Genomic DNA, 14,356 nt, shown 5'->3' on the forward strand with positions numbered 1-14,356 from the left:
GAGACCAGATTTCATATGACCAAGTTAAATGTTTCCCAGACAAACTTAGCAGTGTGCAAAGGCCCAGTACGACAAAAATAAGTATGGACCTGATCACCACGCACGTTTGTATCCTGGATGGACCCAAAAAATAGATGTTGAGCTTAAAAAAATTAGGAAAGACAAAAGCAAATATTGAGAGGAAACCAAAAAATATATAATTATTTTTAAGTCTCTGATCAATAAAATTAAAAATCGTAAAAATTAAAATTGTATCCAAACGCAATTAAGCTAAATCACCTTATTGTGATGAGCCTTAAGTTGACTGCTTTTTTCATGCTTTTACCCCAATCGAAGTTTTTTGCATTGCTCTAAAACGCTCGAATTAAGCACAAAGCTTGAAAAAAAAGGGTTCAATTTGTACAAAATCGTGAAAAAAGCGGTCAACATAAGGTTGACCACAATGAGCATGATTTAGAGCGATTACACATGAGTTTTTAGATAAACTTTTAAATTTGTAGCCACCAAAGTCAGTCTTCGGAAGGTGAGGGGACATTTTGACTTTCGAAAACTGAGTTTTGGAAGTTGAGAAGGTTATGTGGATCACGCACACTTCAATAAAATTTCATAAATATTCACATTTAAATCGAAATGACTCCTAAGAGAAGACGCAAAATCGAAAAGTCAATAAAAAAAAAAAAATTAGATTAGGAATGACAAAATTTTGAAAAATCCAATTTTTAAAAAACTTGGTTATGCTAATATCGGTTCGGCTATAAACGACTGCACATCCTTACAAATAAGTTTAACAATTTCAGCATTTGGTAAGAAGGGTGAGAATCGAGAGCGATGTACTTATTTTGCCGCAGGATATCGATGGATAAATATTTAATAAATTTAGTTTTATTTAGTAAATACACATCATTTAGAAATTTAGAGCTCTTAAAATTGCATATATTTTATAAATTATTATCCATATAGATATTTATTGAAATAAATATTGCGCGACATACGACACGTATGTTAGATACTTGGTTTCTAAAATTAGTAACAGGGATACTTTCAAATTGCTAATGTAAGATGAGACGTGTGCATGCATATAGGAAACAGAACCAAATTTGTGAGTCAAATAGTGTACGTAGAGTCAGTCAGAAACTTAGAATTTGTACAAGAAACTAATATCCCAGGTAAAAAAAAAAAATCATTTTTGGAAGCAATTCGCTCCATGCTAATTTTGGACATTATATAGCATCTAACTCGTCCTTTTGGAAGCTCCCTTTGACAGAGAATTCATTTCATGCATAATTTTCTTTTTTATGTATTACCTAGTACTTGAATAAAAATGAGATACATGGATTCAATTCCTTATCAACACTTTCTGAACGAACCTTTCACACAACACTTGTCTAATTTACTATACCCAGTTCACATAATTTGCATGTTAATACATTCAGTTCTATATTTATCCAATCCGCACCTACGAGTAGCGCTTTGGGTTCCCCGATTAAAAAAAACAAAACAAAAAAAACAGATATAGGTACCTTTCAACATATAAAGATCGGCTGAAATTTTTGAAGGAAGTTTAGGTCGTAGCATTATTACGCATGGGAAACTTCATCTAGTGTAAATTGACCACCATTTAATTACATATCAATATACGCAAAAGTCTTGTAATTAAAGTGCACTGGAATGAAGATGGATGATACAACGTCTCCATCTTTAGTCCAACAATCGCATTTATTTAGAACTGCTGAAAATCGAGTAGCATCAATTACTAAGGCTACCGCAAAAGGAAGGAGATTAAGAGAGGCACGAGTATGCCAAAGCTTTCTCCTCGCTCAGCTCCTGAGCAGTCAAATCCAGTTTCTTTCTTGAAAATTCATCGATGGAAAGTCCTGAAACAGGGTCAACTCATTTAGCAGCCGAAACTAAAATAAGGTGTCTTGAGTACCCCGACTTTAATGTCGTTTCAGAGTCTCACCTTGAACGATACTCCATTCACCATTTTTGCAAGTAACTGGGAATGAATAGATGAGCCCTGCTGGGACGTTATAGGAGACATCAGAGTATACACCCATAGACACCCAAGTACCCTGGAATCGTGCAATAATGATCAAAAGAAAAAGGTACAGAACCCAATTAAACATTCATCCATCATTATTAGCAACATTAAACTAAGTGGAGACCTCAAAATAAATGGCCAAGACAAAAGGTTCACCTCTGGAGTCCCAAGGACCCAATCACGAATGTGGTCACAAGCAGAACTAGCAGCAGAAAGCGCACTAGAAAACTTTCTGGCTTTTATTATTGCAGCGCCACGTTGCTGAACAGATGTAATGAAACCCGTGTTCAACCTAACAAATAGAAATTTAAGTAAAATCCCAGAGATAAGAACAAAGAAAAATTACAAAGGTTATTGTGTGTAATGGCTTCAAATTTTCAATGTCTAGTCAAACTTATATACCATTCATCATCAGCAACAAGCGTGCGGACGGCTTTCTCTCCAGCCGGTGTCTTGACAGATGCATGGTTGACATCGGGATACTGTGTCGAGGAGTGATTTCCCCAGATAATGACATTTTTAACATCGGACACTTGAACATTCAATCTCTCGGAAACCTGCCCGAGAGCCCGGTTGTGGTCTAATCTAGTCAAGCAAGTAATGTTCTTCTCCGGGATGGATGGCGCAAATTCCTTTAGAATCAATGCATTGGTATTGGCAGGATTGGCAACAACCAAAACCTGGAATGATAGCCACAAATACTTAGGCTATGTTTGGTAGCCATGATAAGGGATGATTAATAATCATTCCCTTATCTCGCGTTTGGTTCGTTTTTTATTAATCTACAGGCCCTTGATTATGATTGAAAGCTCACACTATTCATGTTATTTGTGTGATTAAATATCCCTCTTCAAAAGATGTGATAATTAATATTTTTTGAATAGTAATCATGAAAAAATTGTATATTGACCATAATACCCTTGAATTGTTTTCTTCAATATAATATGAAAATTAAAATTAGTGAAAATTTAATAATTAATATAATATTTAAATTTTTATTATATTTTTATTATTTTCAATCATTTTAAAGAAAATAAATTATAATGCAAATCTATCTTAAATTAAATTTTTATAAATTTGTAATCTTGTTAATTAATTTTTTTATGAAAATAATTATTTTTTCAATTCTAATTTATTTTTTTTAATGATTTAAATTAATTTTAATAAATGTAAATTATAATTATAAATATTTAATTATCTATCAAATTATTTTAAAAATATTTATAATTATTTTAAGAAAAAACAATAATATTGTAATTATTACTAAAACTTTATTTAACATTAACATTCAAAATATTATTGTTGTTTTAATTATTAAAGTAAATGCATATTTACAAATTTATTTCTAATAAATATATTTAAATTAATTTTAATAAATGTAAATTATAATTATAAATATTTAATTATCTATCCAATTATTTTAAGAATATATATTTAATTAGTATTTGGGACATTTTGGTCATTACAATAAAATTTACAAAATTAATCCATCATTTTAAAATCATACCAAACACCATATTATTTATCCCACCATACTATTAATCCATATATCTCATTTTATAATCACTCTAATTATTAATCATTTAGTTATCCTATCACACGTACCAAATGGAGCCTTATAGATCAATTTTTTTTCTTGCAAAATACGAGTCTGACAAAGATATATTTTGAGTTGGCAAACTAAGGTCTCAATATACCAAATCAACTTGAAACAAAAAGGTAATAAAGTTCTAGAAAAATCACCTTGCAGTTAGTGGCAGCATGCTTCTCAAGAGCGGATGCTTGGGCCTTGTAGATGGAAACATTTTTCGACATAACATCTTTCCTTTCCATACCTTCTTTCCTTGGGAATCCGCCGACCATTACTGCAACATTGACACCAGTGCAAGCTTCAACAACATCGGTTGTAGCAACAACGCCTGATTCAAAACAAGGATAGGTTTGAATGAAAATCTATTTTTTTTAATCTCATGTGGTATGCTATAAGTCAGGGAAAATAAAACCAAAACCTTGACAAAGGAAGCAAAAGAACCAACCTTTCAAAAGAGGGAATGCAGCATCCACCAATTCCATCTTAACTCCATTAAGTGCCTCCGCGGCAGGTGGAATATCCAGCATGTGAAGAATCACAGGCTGGTCAGGACCTAACATGACACCCCTGGCAATCATAGGAACCAGGGCATATCCAATTTGCCCTGTAAAAACAGACAAAGAAAAGTACTGAAAGCTACTGTAACTTATGGATCAAGATTACAGTTCTCAAACAAAAAGCAGCAGCAACCATCACACAAAAGTTACAGCTTGTGGCTGTCAAAATCTGAATCCAGGTTGCCCATGGGGATTGATCCAGTCCGTGAATTTGAATTTAAAAGAAAAGGACTAAGCATTAGTGATAAAATGAGAAAAACTACTTTGGGGCCATAATCTTTATGCACAACACAAACAGCGGACCAAGAGGTGTATTCATCAGATTCAAATAAAATATAATAAAAAATAAAAACCAAGTAATGGCGAGTCTGGCTATGGATGCTTCCCACCGTTGCCACCGAAATGGGGAACTGAAGAAATGAAGTTATAATTTCCCAGATATTGAGATCATAAATTGTGAATTCAAATCAAGAAGGCATTTATGTATTGAAAGTTAGATTTGGCTAAAGAGGGGTTCCTAAAGAGGCAAATGAATCAGTACATGGCAAAACTTTCATCTCGATAGATTCACCACGTTGATCCCTCTCTCTCGCACGCACACTCTCCCTCCCTCCCCCCTTTTTCAATAAACAGAAAGGGAAAAACTCCCTTCCCCCAACTTCAGAAACTTCGTTTGGCTCACGTATTTAACTTAAAATCAATTTTAAAGCACAGAAAACCCATCATTTCACCCAGTCACAACGCAGGCAACACACTCCAAAAAAGATCGAAACAAAAATAACATAGGTCGATTAAAACACAGTTCATTAGCACCAAATAATAACTCAAATTAAATGTCTGAGCCACTCACAGAAGTAAGAATTAAATGCAGAAAAGATAAATCCTCGATTTTGCTGAATTAGTAGCAGCCTCAAACCAATTAGAACACTAATAATTCTTGTATACGGGTCAAAGAAACAAAAGAGAGAAATTTTTCTCTCAAGACCAGCATGATCCTCAAAAACTTCAAATCCGTGCGTAGTCTTTCTAATAAATTAATCTGGCCACAAAACACTTTAAGCGATCAAGAACAAACTTTTTCATCAGCCACTTTTATAAACAATTGCTAGAAACAAGGAGATAACAATCAGTAAAAGAAACATCAATTCGAAAATGATAAAACAGTGATCCAATAAAGAAAAAAAGGATCAAAAGACGAGATACGATGCATCGCGTGAAGTTGTACTGTACCCGCGGCGCCTGTGACGAGAACACGAACTGGGTCCTTCGCCATCGTTGATTGCAAGGTCTGGGATCAGAAAGCGATTAAACCAACAGATTGTGAGGGGGCAGAAGAAAGACGCACTTCACTAGAGAAACAGCTGAATTATATATACAAGATTAAAGCTTTTGATATTGTCAAGCCAAATTTAGACATTCCAAGCCATATATATATATATATATATATATATATATATATATATATATATATATATATTATGGCTTGCTTAATGATATATTTAGCCCATTAGTTAATTATGGAACAGTTTTAATGAATAATCTTGTTATTTTTTTGGAAACGTCATTTATTTTATAATAAATTGGAGGGATGATAACAATATTAAAATTTAGAATGGCAAAAACTTGTGTGATACGGTCTCACAGGTCGTATTTTGTGATACGCATATCTTATTTGGGTCATCCATTAAAAAATATTATTTTTTATGCTAAGAGTACTACTTTTTGTGGTGAATATCGTTAAGGTTAACCCGTCTCACAAATTAAGATTCGTGAGACCGTCTCATAAGAAGAGACCTACTCATTTAGAAGACCTCAAGATAGCTTTCTAACCGTACACAAATCGACCAACTATTTGAAATATTTTTCTCCACATATAGAATGAAACCAACATTCATCCAACCATCATTCATTCGATTGTGCAAAATATCTTTAACGATTATTTTCTCATAATAGAAAACATCTTATTTAAATTCTTCATATAAAATGAAATAAAACAAAATATTGGCATATGCAATAAAATAATCAAGAATAAAACCAACACAAAGTCATAATTCTTCAATTAATTTCATATCATCAATTTCAACAAAATAATTAAGAATGGAACCATCAAAAAGTCATAACAAAATAAATTATAATATGTTTACATTCAACCCATATATTAAGTTGATTTTAACAAGCTTGAGATTTGAGTTGAATCTAATATCAAATTTCAAATAACTAAGAATCATATAAATTATAATATGTGTACATTCAACCCATACAATGAGTTGATTTTAGCTATTTTGAGACTTTAGTTGAATCCAATAACAATTTTCTAATATCTGAACTCGAAGCCAAAAATTGTGATTAACTCATTCTTCACAATCATATATTTTATGGACCAAATTTTTATGAACCTCAATGTCACTTTATTGATCTTCATTTATTTTTTCTTTTAAATAAAAAAATTTTCAACTTTTAAAGTTTATCTTTAATTTAACTAATTTCGTTTATAATTTTCTATTAATATTTTTGATTTAATATTAATTTATGTATATATTTTGACAATTATCTATTACAATTAATATAAAAAATTTATTTTAAAAAATAATAAGATATAATATTTTTATATAATAATAATAATAATAAATGTGGACATAATATTTAATACTAAAAAGCTAAATTAGATAAATATACTAAAATACAAAACTGTCTCTATTTTTTTTTTCCAATTTCAACTACGAGATTTATTTCAATATCATCTAAGTTAAATAATCGTACTACTTTCAAATCATTATACATTTAGGAATTAATAAATTCAATTATATTAATAAACAAAGAGTTTATTAAATCCAATTCAACTCAATCAAAATCAAATTGTTTATAAAATTAAATTCAACTCAGTCAAAATCAAATTTTATTTATTTTTACCACAGTTATTTAAACTATTTACTGATTTTTATTTACTACGTGTTATAATAATTGTTTAATGAATAAAATAAAAAAAACAATTGGTCAAAGCCTTCCTGATTAAGCAATATTATATCATAATTATCATTATCTAGAAGACCACACGATTCCATTTCTCAGGTGGAGCGAAGCATTTCACAAAAAATATCTTGTCTCCGCTTCGAAAATCTTGTTGAAATCTGGGAATTTTCATTCTACTTTTCCCCTTTTCAAAAAGTTCGATCTTGAAAAAGAATGGGACAGCAGCAATCGAAGGATCAGTTGTTGTATCAGCAAGTGAATTACGGAAATATAGAAGGCATCAAATCTCTTCGAACCGAAGGCGCTGGCCTTGAGGTATATACTATCTAAATGTTTTTATTCTAAATTCATTTGATTAGCGTTATTGATGCTTCTGTTGTTGAAGTTTCGATTTTCAGTTGCTGCCCATCTCGATTAATGGAAAATATATGGGTTAAAATATGATCTTTGCTTCTTTCATGTACACGTGCTTCCTAGTTTTATATATAATACTTTTGGAATATACAATTTTATTCATTTTCTAAATTACTCGTCGGTGCCAGATAATCTTTGATGGGAGGACCTGGGAATTATCCTGTGATTTCGGTTTTGATCTCGGTCGGAAAAAATATGCTATTGTTTAATTGCGTTTTATTTTTAAGTTTTTGAGTGGCATGGTTGCTCATGTTTGATTATGATTAATCATATTCATGTCTGAATTTTTTTCTTTTGGTGCTAATTAGCAATATGATAGTATTAATGTTTGTGTTAAGTATGCAAAAGTTCTTGAACTAATACGTGTCTCATTGTATCGTTCTCGAAGAACACTGAGCTATATCTACCGACTACCGTGGCTGGTGACTACATAGCACAATATTTTAGTTGCCTGTGTTAAAATGTTTTTGAAGCTTTGGGTTCTTTTCGTATGTGCTGAAATGATGGTTTGGCCTGTGGTACAGTGGATTGATAGTGAAGGGAAGACTCCCCTTGTTGTGGCTTGCATGAATCCAGAGCTTTACAATGTAGCAAAAACTTTGCTTGAACTGGGCGCAAATGTCAATGCTTATCGCCCAGGTAAAAAAAATTTTTGTTTTTTTTGTTACTTTAATTTTCCAACCCTTGCGTTTTACTGCCAGAAGGTTTAGTGGTATATTCACTATATTGATAAAGAGAATACATTTTGTTAGACAGCTGTTCTAATATTGTGACTTTAGTTGCTTTCTTGTTACCAAGAAATGATTGTATTTGTATGTAAGTCAGCTATATGTTTACTCATTGGATGTGTATTTTTTGATGGAGTGAAACTGGAAATGGACACTTAAGTTGAAGTGACATATGATCGTGGTACACGTAGTATGTTCTCCTTTTTATGTAGGCATTTATTACATATCATTGAGATGGTTGAGTGAATATGTGCTTTCTAGATGCATTCGATACACATTTCAGTTTAAATGAATATTGTTTTGTGTTTGGCTTTGCTGCAATCTTTCTCATATGATGTGTTTCTCGTGAAATCTTATGGTTTGCAAGCATAAGATGTTGCGTTGTTTTTTATGTTAGAGTTGTTTTCTCTTTGAAGGCCGTCATGCAGGAACTCCATTACATCATGCTGCAAAAAGAGGTCTGGAACACACCGTGAGGTTGCTTCTTTCACACGGAGGTTTGTGTACCCTTTCACCGTGCAGACATCTGTTTAAATTTAATTTTCTTTGTTTGATTAAGTGTTACCTGAAACTTCAGCAAATGCACTTCTAATTAATGACGACTGTCAAACCCCACTTGATGTTGCCAGAGCCAAAGGGTATAGCAATGTTGTACGATTAATCGAGGTATATTTACCCCCCTGATCATTGTTTTAGTTCTGTTTGTTTGTTTTTTTTTATCTATAGTATGAATACTAGTTCGACTTTTTTCCTGTTGTGCTGTGTAGAAGCATATTTGCTTATTCTCTGGTTGGCTGCGAGAGCTTTATGGACCAGGCATTCTGGAACGTTTTGCGCCTCAATTGCTTTCAAGAAAAGTGTGGGTAGAATGCCCTTGTTATTTTTTGCTGTTTACTTTGAATGTTTATTTTCTAGCCATAAATTTGTTTCACAATTCCGTTTCTTATTAGCTAAAGGGTTCTCTCTACAGCTAGTTAAACTAGTAAGGAGCAACCATATATTTCTCATCTAGCTTGGTGTTTTGTGGTTTCAAAAACACTTTTTGTGAATGTTCTTTGTTTTTACCTTTCAGGGTCATATCTATATTAGAACTCAGTTCATATAGTGTAGAGTATACTTGATGTAAGAACCGTGATGCTTTCCTCTCATCTTTTTGCAGGTGGGTGGTTATTTTACCTTGTGGTTCCCATAATCTTAGAAAGCCTCTCAAGTTGGAGCTTGCCATATATGCTACTAATCAGGTGCCTTTTTGTCTTTTGCTTTTCTGAGCGAACAGATTTTTTGACTACCTTTCTTCTGATTTGGGTCTTTCTGGTCTCTGACTTTACATGTAATTAACTGTGGATGAGGTATAGTTGCTAGCAGATGGTTTTGATGTATTTTTCTGTTTTAGATGTTTTCTGAAAATCAAGATTCCTTTTAGCAGACGTTTGACAGTGTGAGTCTGACTCATGTAACTTCTACAATGTTGATCAGGATGCCCAACCACGGACCATTTTTCCACTCTGGAAAGCTAATCTGGACGAACCAGATTTTAACCAGCAAGATCCAGCGGCAATAATATCTGATATATCACAAAGTCAGTTCTCAAGTTCATTCTTTGAATTATGATATTTTTATGTTAAGTAAACTGAGTAAAATTGATACATTCATGTTCTACGGTTCTGATTTAATTGAAAATCCCTTAAATGAAGTTGAACCGAGCAACTTTCCACATTCAAGTTGCATTTGGCTGTATATTCACTTTCCGCTGGAATATGCTTCAAACTATATATACTTAATAATTCTTGATAACTTAAGAATGTACATGTAAGAGAAGCAATGATTGTTATTGACTCGTTAATCGTGCATAACATGTAGATAAGAACATTTAAATAAGATTAAATAAAATTAATTTGACAGTGTAAATCATCTGTGTTTTCTTGTTCTGTAGGTACACGAATTAGACTGGCACCTGCTCATGAAAGTGAGAAACAACAATTGCAGCATTTTTGTAATGCGTGCAAAGGAATTCCACAGGTGGAACACGCAACTTTTACTTCATGATTTTTTCTGTAACATTTGTGCTCTCGAGTCTCGTGCTTTAGAACTAGTGGCTCACTATGTATCAACACAAGATAGCAAATTGATTTTGTCGCCTGCTGGCTTGAAATCAGGTGATGCATCCATCATTTCCTTTCAACAATCCCATCCTTAATGCCCCAGCAACCGCCCCGCTAACTTCGGAAGATGAAGAAATTGCTATGGCAATTAATGCCTCCCTTCAGTCTGATACGATTGAAAGTCAACCACATATGGTACCTTATTCGCCATCTCAACCAGATGCTTCAACAAGTTCGGTCAATCCCATGAACACCTCCAAGAATCAAGAAAACCGCGATGATGGGGCATCTTCTAGTCAAGATACTACTGGAAGCAAGTGTGAGGTTTCTACGATTGCACCGGTCCTCGAAAATCCTCCTCCAGTCTCTGTCCCATCGGCTCCATTAGCTGATGAATCTACAGATGATGGCCCGATTCACTATCCCTCTATTGATTCAATCGATACAAACCCTGTCGATTTATATGCCCCATCTGTGCATGCCATATCTAGTAGTACAGGTGAAATGAATGAAAATGGTGTGGTTTCTTCATCTTGTACAATATGCCTAGATGCTCCACTGGAGGGAGCTTGTGTTCCATGTGGGCACATGGCTGGGTGCATGTCTTGTTTGAATGAAATTAAGGCCAAGAAATGGGGCTGCCCTGTATGTCGTTCCAAGATCGATCGGGTTATTCGTATATATGCTGTTTAGATGGCATATGGAAAAGGTGAGTTTCATTGCTATTCTTTTGAAATAAAATTCTATGGTGATCTCGGATCAACTGGATCACTCCTTTTCCATCCTCCATAATACTTCATAAACGAAAAAATATACAACGGGATGGTCCAACGGTTTCAGGTGGACCATGAAGCTTCAGTCTTGCATGATTTGGCTTCTTGCAAAATTCGAAAAACCATTATTTTCCCCGCAGATTTTAGTTACCTAACTTTTAAGGGACTGATGATAAACTGAAACATGCTGTCTCTTTTGCAGCCAAAGATGCACGACAACTCAGCTCTGGCAGCGGAACTTGCAAGATCGAGTTCATGTTTATATTATCAGTTGTGAATTTATGACCAACAATGTAAGCTTTTTATGAGTGATATATGCATCCGTATTGTGACCATGACACAAGAAATCGAAATTCATTGTATTTATGGTAACTGTGATGAAACCTTTTTATGGTCGTGTGCTGTAAAACTTATTATTTTGTAAATTTACTCTCTCTGTTGCTTCTCATCCAGCACAGGAGAGTACATGTTGACATGAATAATTATTTGTTCTGAAAACGAAGGTTATAAGGTGCTATTGATGAAGTCGTCTAGGGGTAAAGTGTATGCAATATTTATTACAAGAGTAGAAACCATATATAGATTTGGTGATAATTCATAATCGTACGACTTTTTTCATATTTATATTCAAGATTGTCGCATCTAGTTCACCACTTCAAAAATTTCAGCTTTTTTATTTCCACATTATCGTAACATGTCTGCCAATCATATATATATATTTTTCTTTTACAGATTCCATGAGTTAAACTTGTTTACGAGAACAAAACATGGCATCTGATTATCAACTGTATTTAATTTTCTTTGGCTAATAAAGTAGACACAAGATATATAGGAGCGATTTGATTCGTCCCTTGCATTATGTATAGTTTAATATCATCATTGCCTAATGTCAAATGCGGGAAATCAATATCTATTGGTTTGACTAAAATTTACTAGTTACTCAAATTTTAATTTTCACGTGGGACAAGCACATAAAGATTATTATCATTCTAAATAAGTATGCCTTTTTTTAAAAAAAAACAAAATATAAAAAAACGAAGTGCGAATTTTTTTGTTATTAATGATTGTTCCTGCTCGTTTCATCAGTTTTAGAGATGAGACCAAGCAGGATGTAGACTAAAGTTAATATATATATATATATAATATTAGTAGTTTTTTTGTGAAATTAGCATAAAAAGTAAATTTTTTTCATGGATAATCCAAATAAGATATATGTCTCACAACAACGACCTGTGTGACCGTATTACGTGGGTTTTTGTGTGTGTGTATATATATATATATATATATATATATATATATTTATATATTCCTCGGAACTTGAACTGATGGGAAAAACCCACACCACAGTTGATTGTTAAATCCTTTAGTAACAGTATGATTAGGTCTAATTAATGAACACAGACGTACTAATAAATATCTTAAAGGGTTACTTAACTAAAAGAACTTCTTTTGTAATTTTAGTTAGCAAATAGTTCGATTTTGAATTGGAAATACTTTATTTTTTTTCAATTTTATGTGGTTTATTTGAAGTCCAGATATATTTGTAAAAATGAGTTGTCACCTTCGACCCTTCTTTTTAAATAAAATTTAAATGGCAGATTAATATCCTGGACAAAAACTGAGCATATTAAATTGGTAGGTAAAATTTGTATTTTAACTTGTACATCTTCCTTTCTCATTTATTACACCCCAAATGTCTGAGTTTTCGATCTCTCTAAGATCAAACTTTTTCGATCCACGAGTTTAATTAAAACCTCAATAAAATGAGTTTAAAATTTTAATTTATTTCTATAAACCAAATCAAATACTTGATTGTTTATTTCGCTTATAGACAATGTATGACGTAGAGTCGGTAACGTGGAGGCACAATAGATGAGATCACATAACTAGGCCACAACCTTGCTTTCTTTTCGAGCCAACAATTAATTGTACGTATTATTTTGACTTGTTCTGTGGTCTCAGGGAATAGACCATACTTGATAATTTTAATTTTTCTTTTTTTGTTCTACTACAAGTTCGTAAAATATGGTTTTTTTAGAAAAAAAATTATTATTTATGGGATGAGGGGTTTTCGTCATAAATCATCTAGGTTTGAATCCAAATTATAAGAGGTGTTTATGTCACTGTATCATAAATGAAACTTCGTGAATTTTTTATAACACATACGTACACATATATATGTATAGTTTTTTTTCCTAAAATTTAATAAAGTCATTCTTAATTACTCGTTAAAATTATCAGCTTTGAGATTATTTGCATTTGTCATTTGACAAATCGAATCAGATTCTTTTTTAAAAAATTATTATATCAAGTCATTTTCATATAGGACGACTATCTAGCATTATCCACTTAATTTGTGAAAGCAACGCAAGCACATATCCATTATTAATTTACTTATACTATTCAAAGTCCTATAATTCTCTAGATCCACACATACCTAGCTCACATACACATTATAAATTATATACATATTGATACTCATTATGAATATAAGATTTGATGTCGGTAAAAAAGACTAATCAAAATTCAAAATTTGACCTACTCTATGTCCGAAATCACAAAGAAGACCATTAGAAAGAGATCGAGAGAATGTCCTGACATAACCCCTCCGACATTAGATTTTAGCCTGATCACTTGATGATAACATACATAGGATATAACATATTGTTCTAGTGATCGGAGTTATAAGTTTTAAAATTTTAAATTTGAACATATCGATTTTAATTAAAGAATACTTCCTAATTCCAAATTTTCATCGAATTGATATCATAATAGATATTATATTTCATTATACTAAGTGCATATTTAATGTATGTCACGATATGTCTTTTGATTCATGAAATAAGGAATGAATCTCTAGCTAGTTGAAGTAGCAAAAATTTTAGATAGCGTTGCAACTTTCATTTCTGGATAAAATATATATGAAACGTTTTTATGTTGGAAAATATTATTCACCACTAAAACTTTAATTAATTATTAATTACAAAAATAAATAAAGTAAAGGAGACACCCTACTTACCTGCATTCAAACGTATATGATCGCCACGAATAGCACATTTTGTACGGACTAGCCTTACCATTCATTTATTGCAAAATTTTCTCCTAGCTAATTCAAGAACTCAAAAAAAAAAAAATTTATATTATTGCCATATATTTTATATTTCGATTTTTTACAACTGA

General features: G+C 32.3%; 2 protein-coding genes across 2 annotated transcripts; one reads left to right on the forward strand and one right to left on the reverse strand.

The window, feature by feature from the left end:
- Positions 1–1,537: 1,537 nt before the first annotated feature.
- On the reverse strand, positions 1,538–5,598 carry LOC142542183 (malate dehydrogenase-like). Its single transcript, XM_075648674.1, has 7 exons — positions 5,420–5,598; positions 4,078–4,236; positions 3,785–3,960; positions 2,444–2,721; positions 2,198–2,333; positions 1,961–2,072; positions 1,538–1,874 (listed from the first exon to the last, which is right to left on the reverse strand). Exons 1-7 carry the CDS (start codon positions 5,460–5,462, stop codon positions 1,780–1,782), a joined length of 999 nt encoding a protein of 332 aa, XP_075504789.1. The 5' UTR covers positions 5,463–5,598; the 3' UTR covers positions 1,538–1,779.
- A 1,616-nt stretch (positions 5,599–7,214) lies between these two features.
- On the forward strand, positions 7,215–11,571 carry LOC142542185 (putative E3 ubiquitin-protein ligase XBAT35). Its single transcript, XM_075648677.1, has 10 exons — positions 7,215–7,474; positions 8,098–8,212; positions 8,718–8,798; positions 8,879–8,967; positions 9,069–9,160; positions 9,461–9,542; positions 9,778–9,880; positions 10,235–10,320; positions 10,458–11,112; positions 11,379–11,571. The coding sequence occupies exons 1-9, from the start codon at positions 7,373–7,375 to the stop codon at positions 11,094–11,096; spliced, it is 1,389 nt and encodes a 462-aa protein (XP_075504792.1). The 5' UTR covers positions 7,215–7,372; the 3' UTR covers positions 11,097–11,112; positions 11,379–11,571.
- Positions 11,572–14,356: the final 2,785 nt, after the last annotated feature.

This window comes from Primulina tabacum, chromosome 4 (assembly GCF_025594145.1).
Source record: "Primulina tabacum isolate GXHZ01 chromosome 4, ASM2559414v2, whole genome shotgun sequence".
Classification (NCBI taxonomy): domain Eukaryota; kingdom Viridiplantae; phylum Streptophyta; class Magnoliopsida; order Lamiales; family Gesneriaceae; genus Primulina; species Primulina tabacum.

Excerpts from the sequence above, each read along its gene's own strand:
- LOC142542183 (XM_075648674.1), bottom strand. The coding sequence starts at position 5,462 with ATGGCGAAGGACCCAGTTCGTGTTCTCGTCACAGGCGCCGCGG. Across the intron at positions 2,722-3,784 it reads ATGCTGCCACTAACTGCAAG|GTTTTGGTTGTTGCCAATCC; the intron begins GTGATTTTTCTA and ends CTATCATTCCAG. Across the intron at positions 2,073-2,197 it reads GGGTCCTTGGGACTCCAGAG|GGTACTTGGGTGTCTATGGG; the intron begins GTGAACCTTTTG and ends GCACGATTCCAG.
- LOC142542185 (XM_075648677.1), top strand. The coding sequence starts at position 7,373 with ATGGGACAGCAGCAATCGAAGGATCAGTTGTTGTATCAGCAAGTGAAT. Across the intron at positions 8,799-8,878 it reads GTTGCTTCTTTCACACGGAG|CAAATGCACTTCTAATTAAT; the intron begins GTTTGTGTACCC and ends CTGAAACTTCAG. Across the intron at positions 10,321-10,457 it reads CGTGCAAAGGAATTCCACAG|GTGATGCATCCATCATTTCC; the intron begins GTGGAACACGCA and ends GCTTGAAATCAG.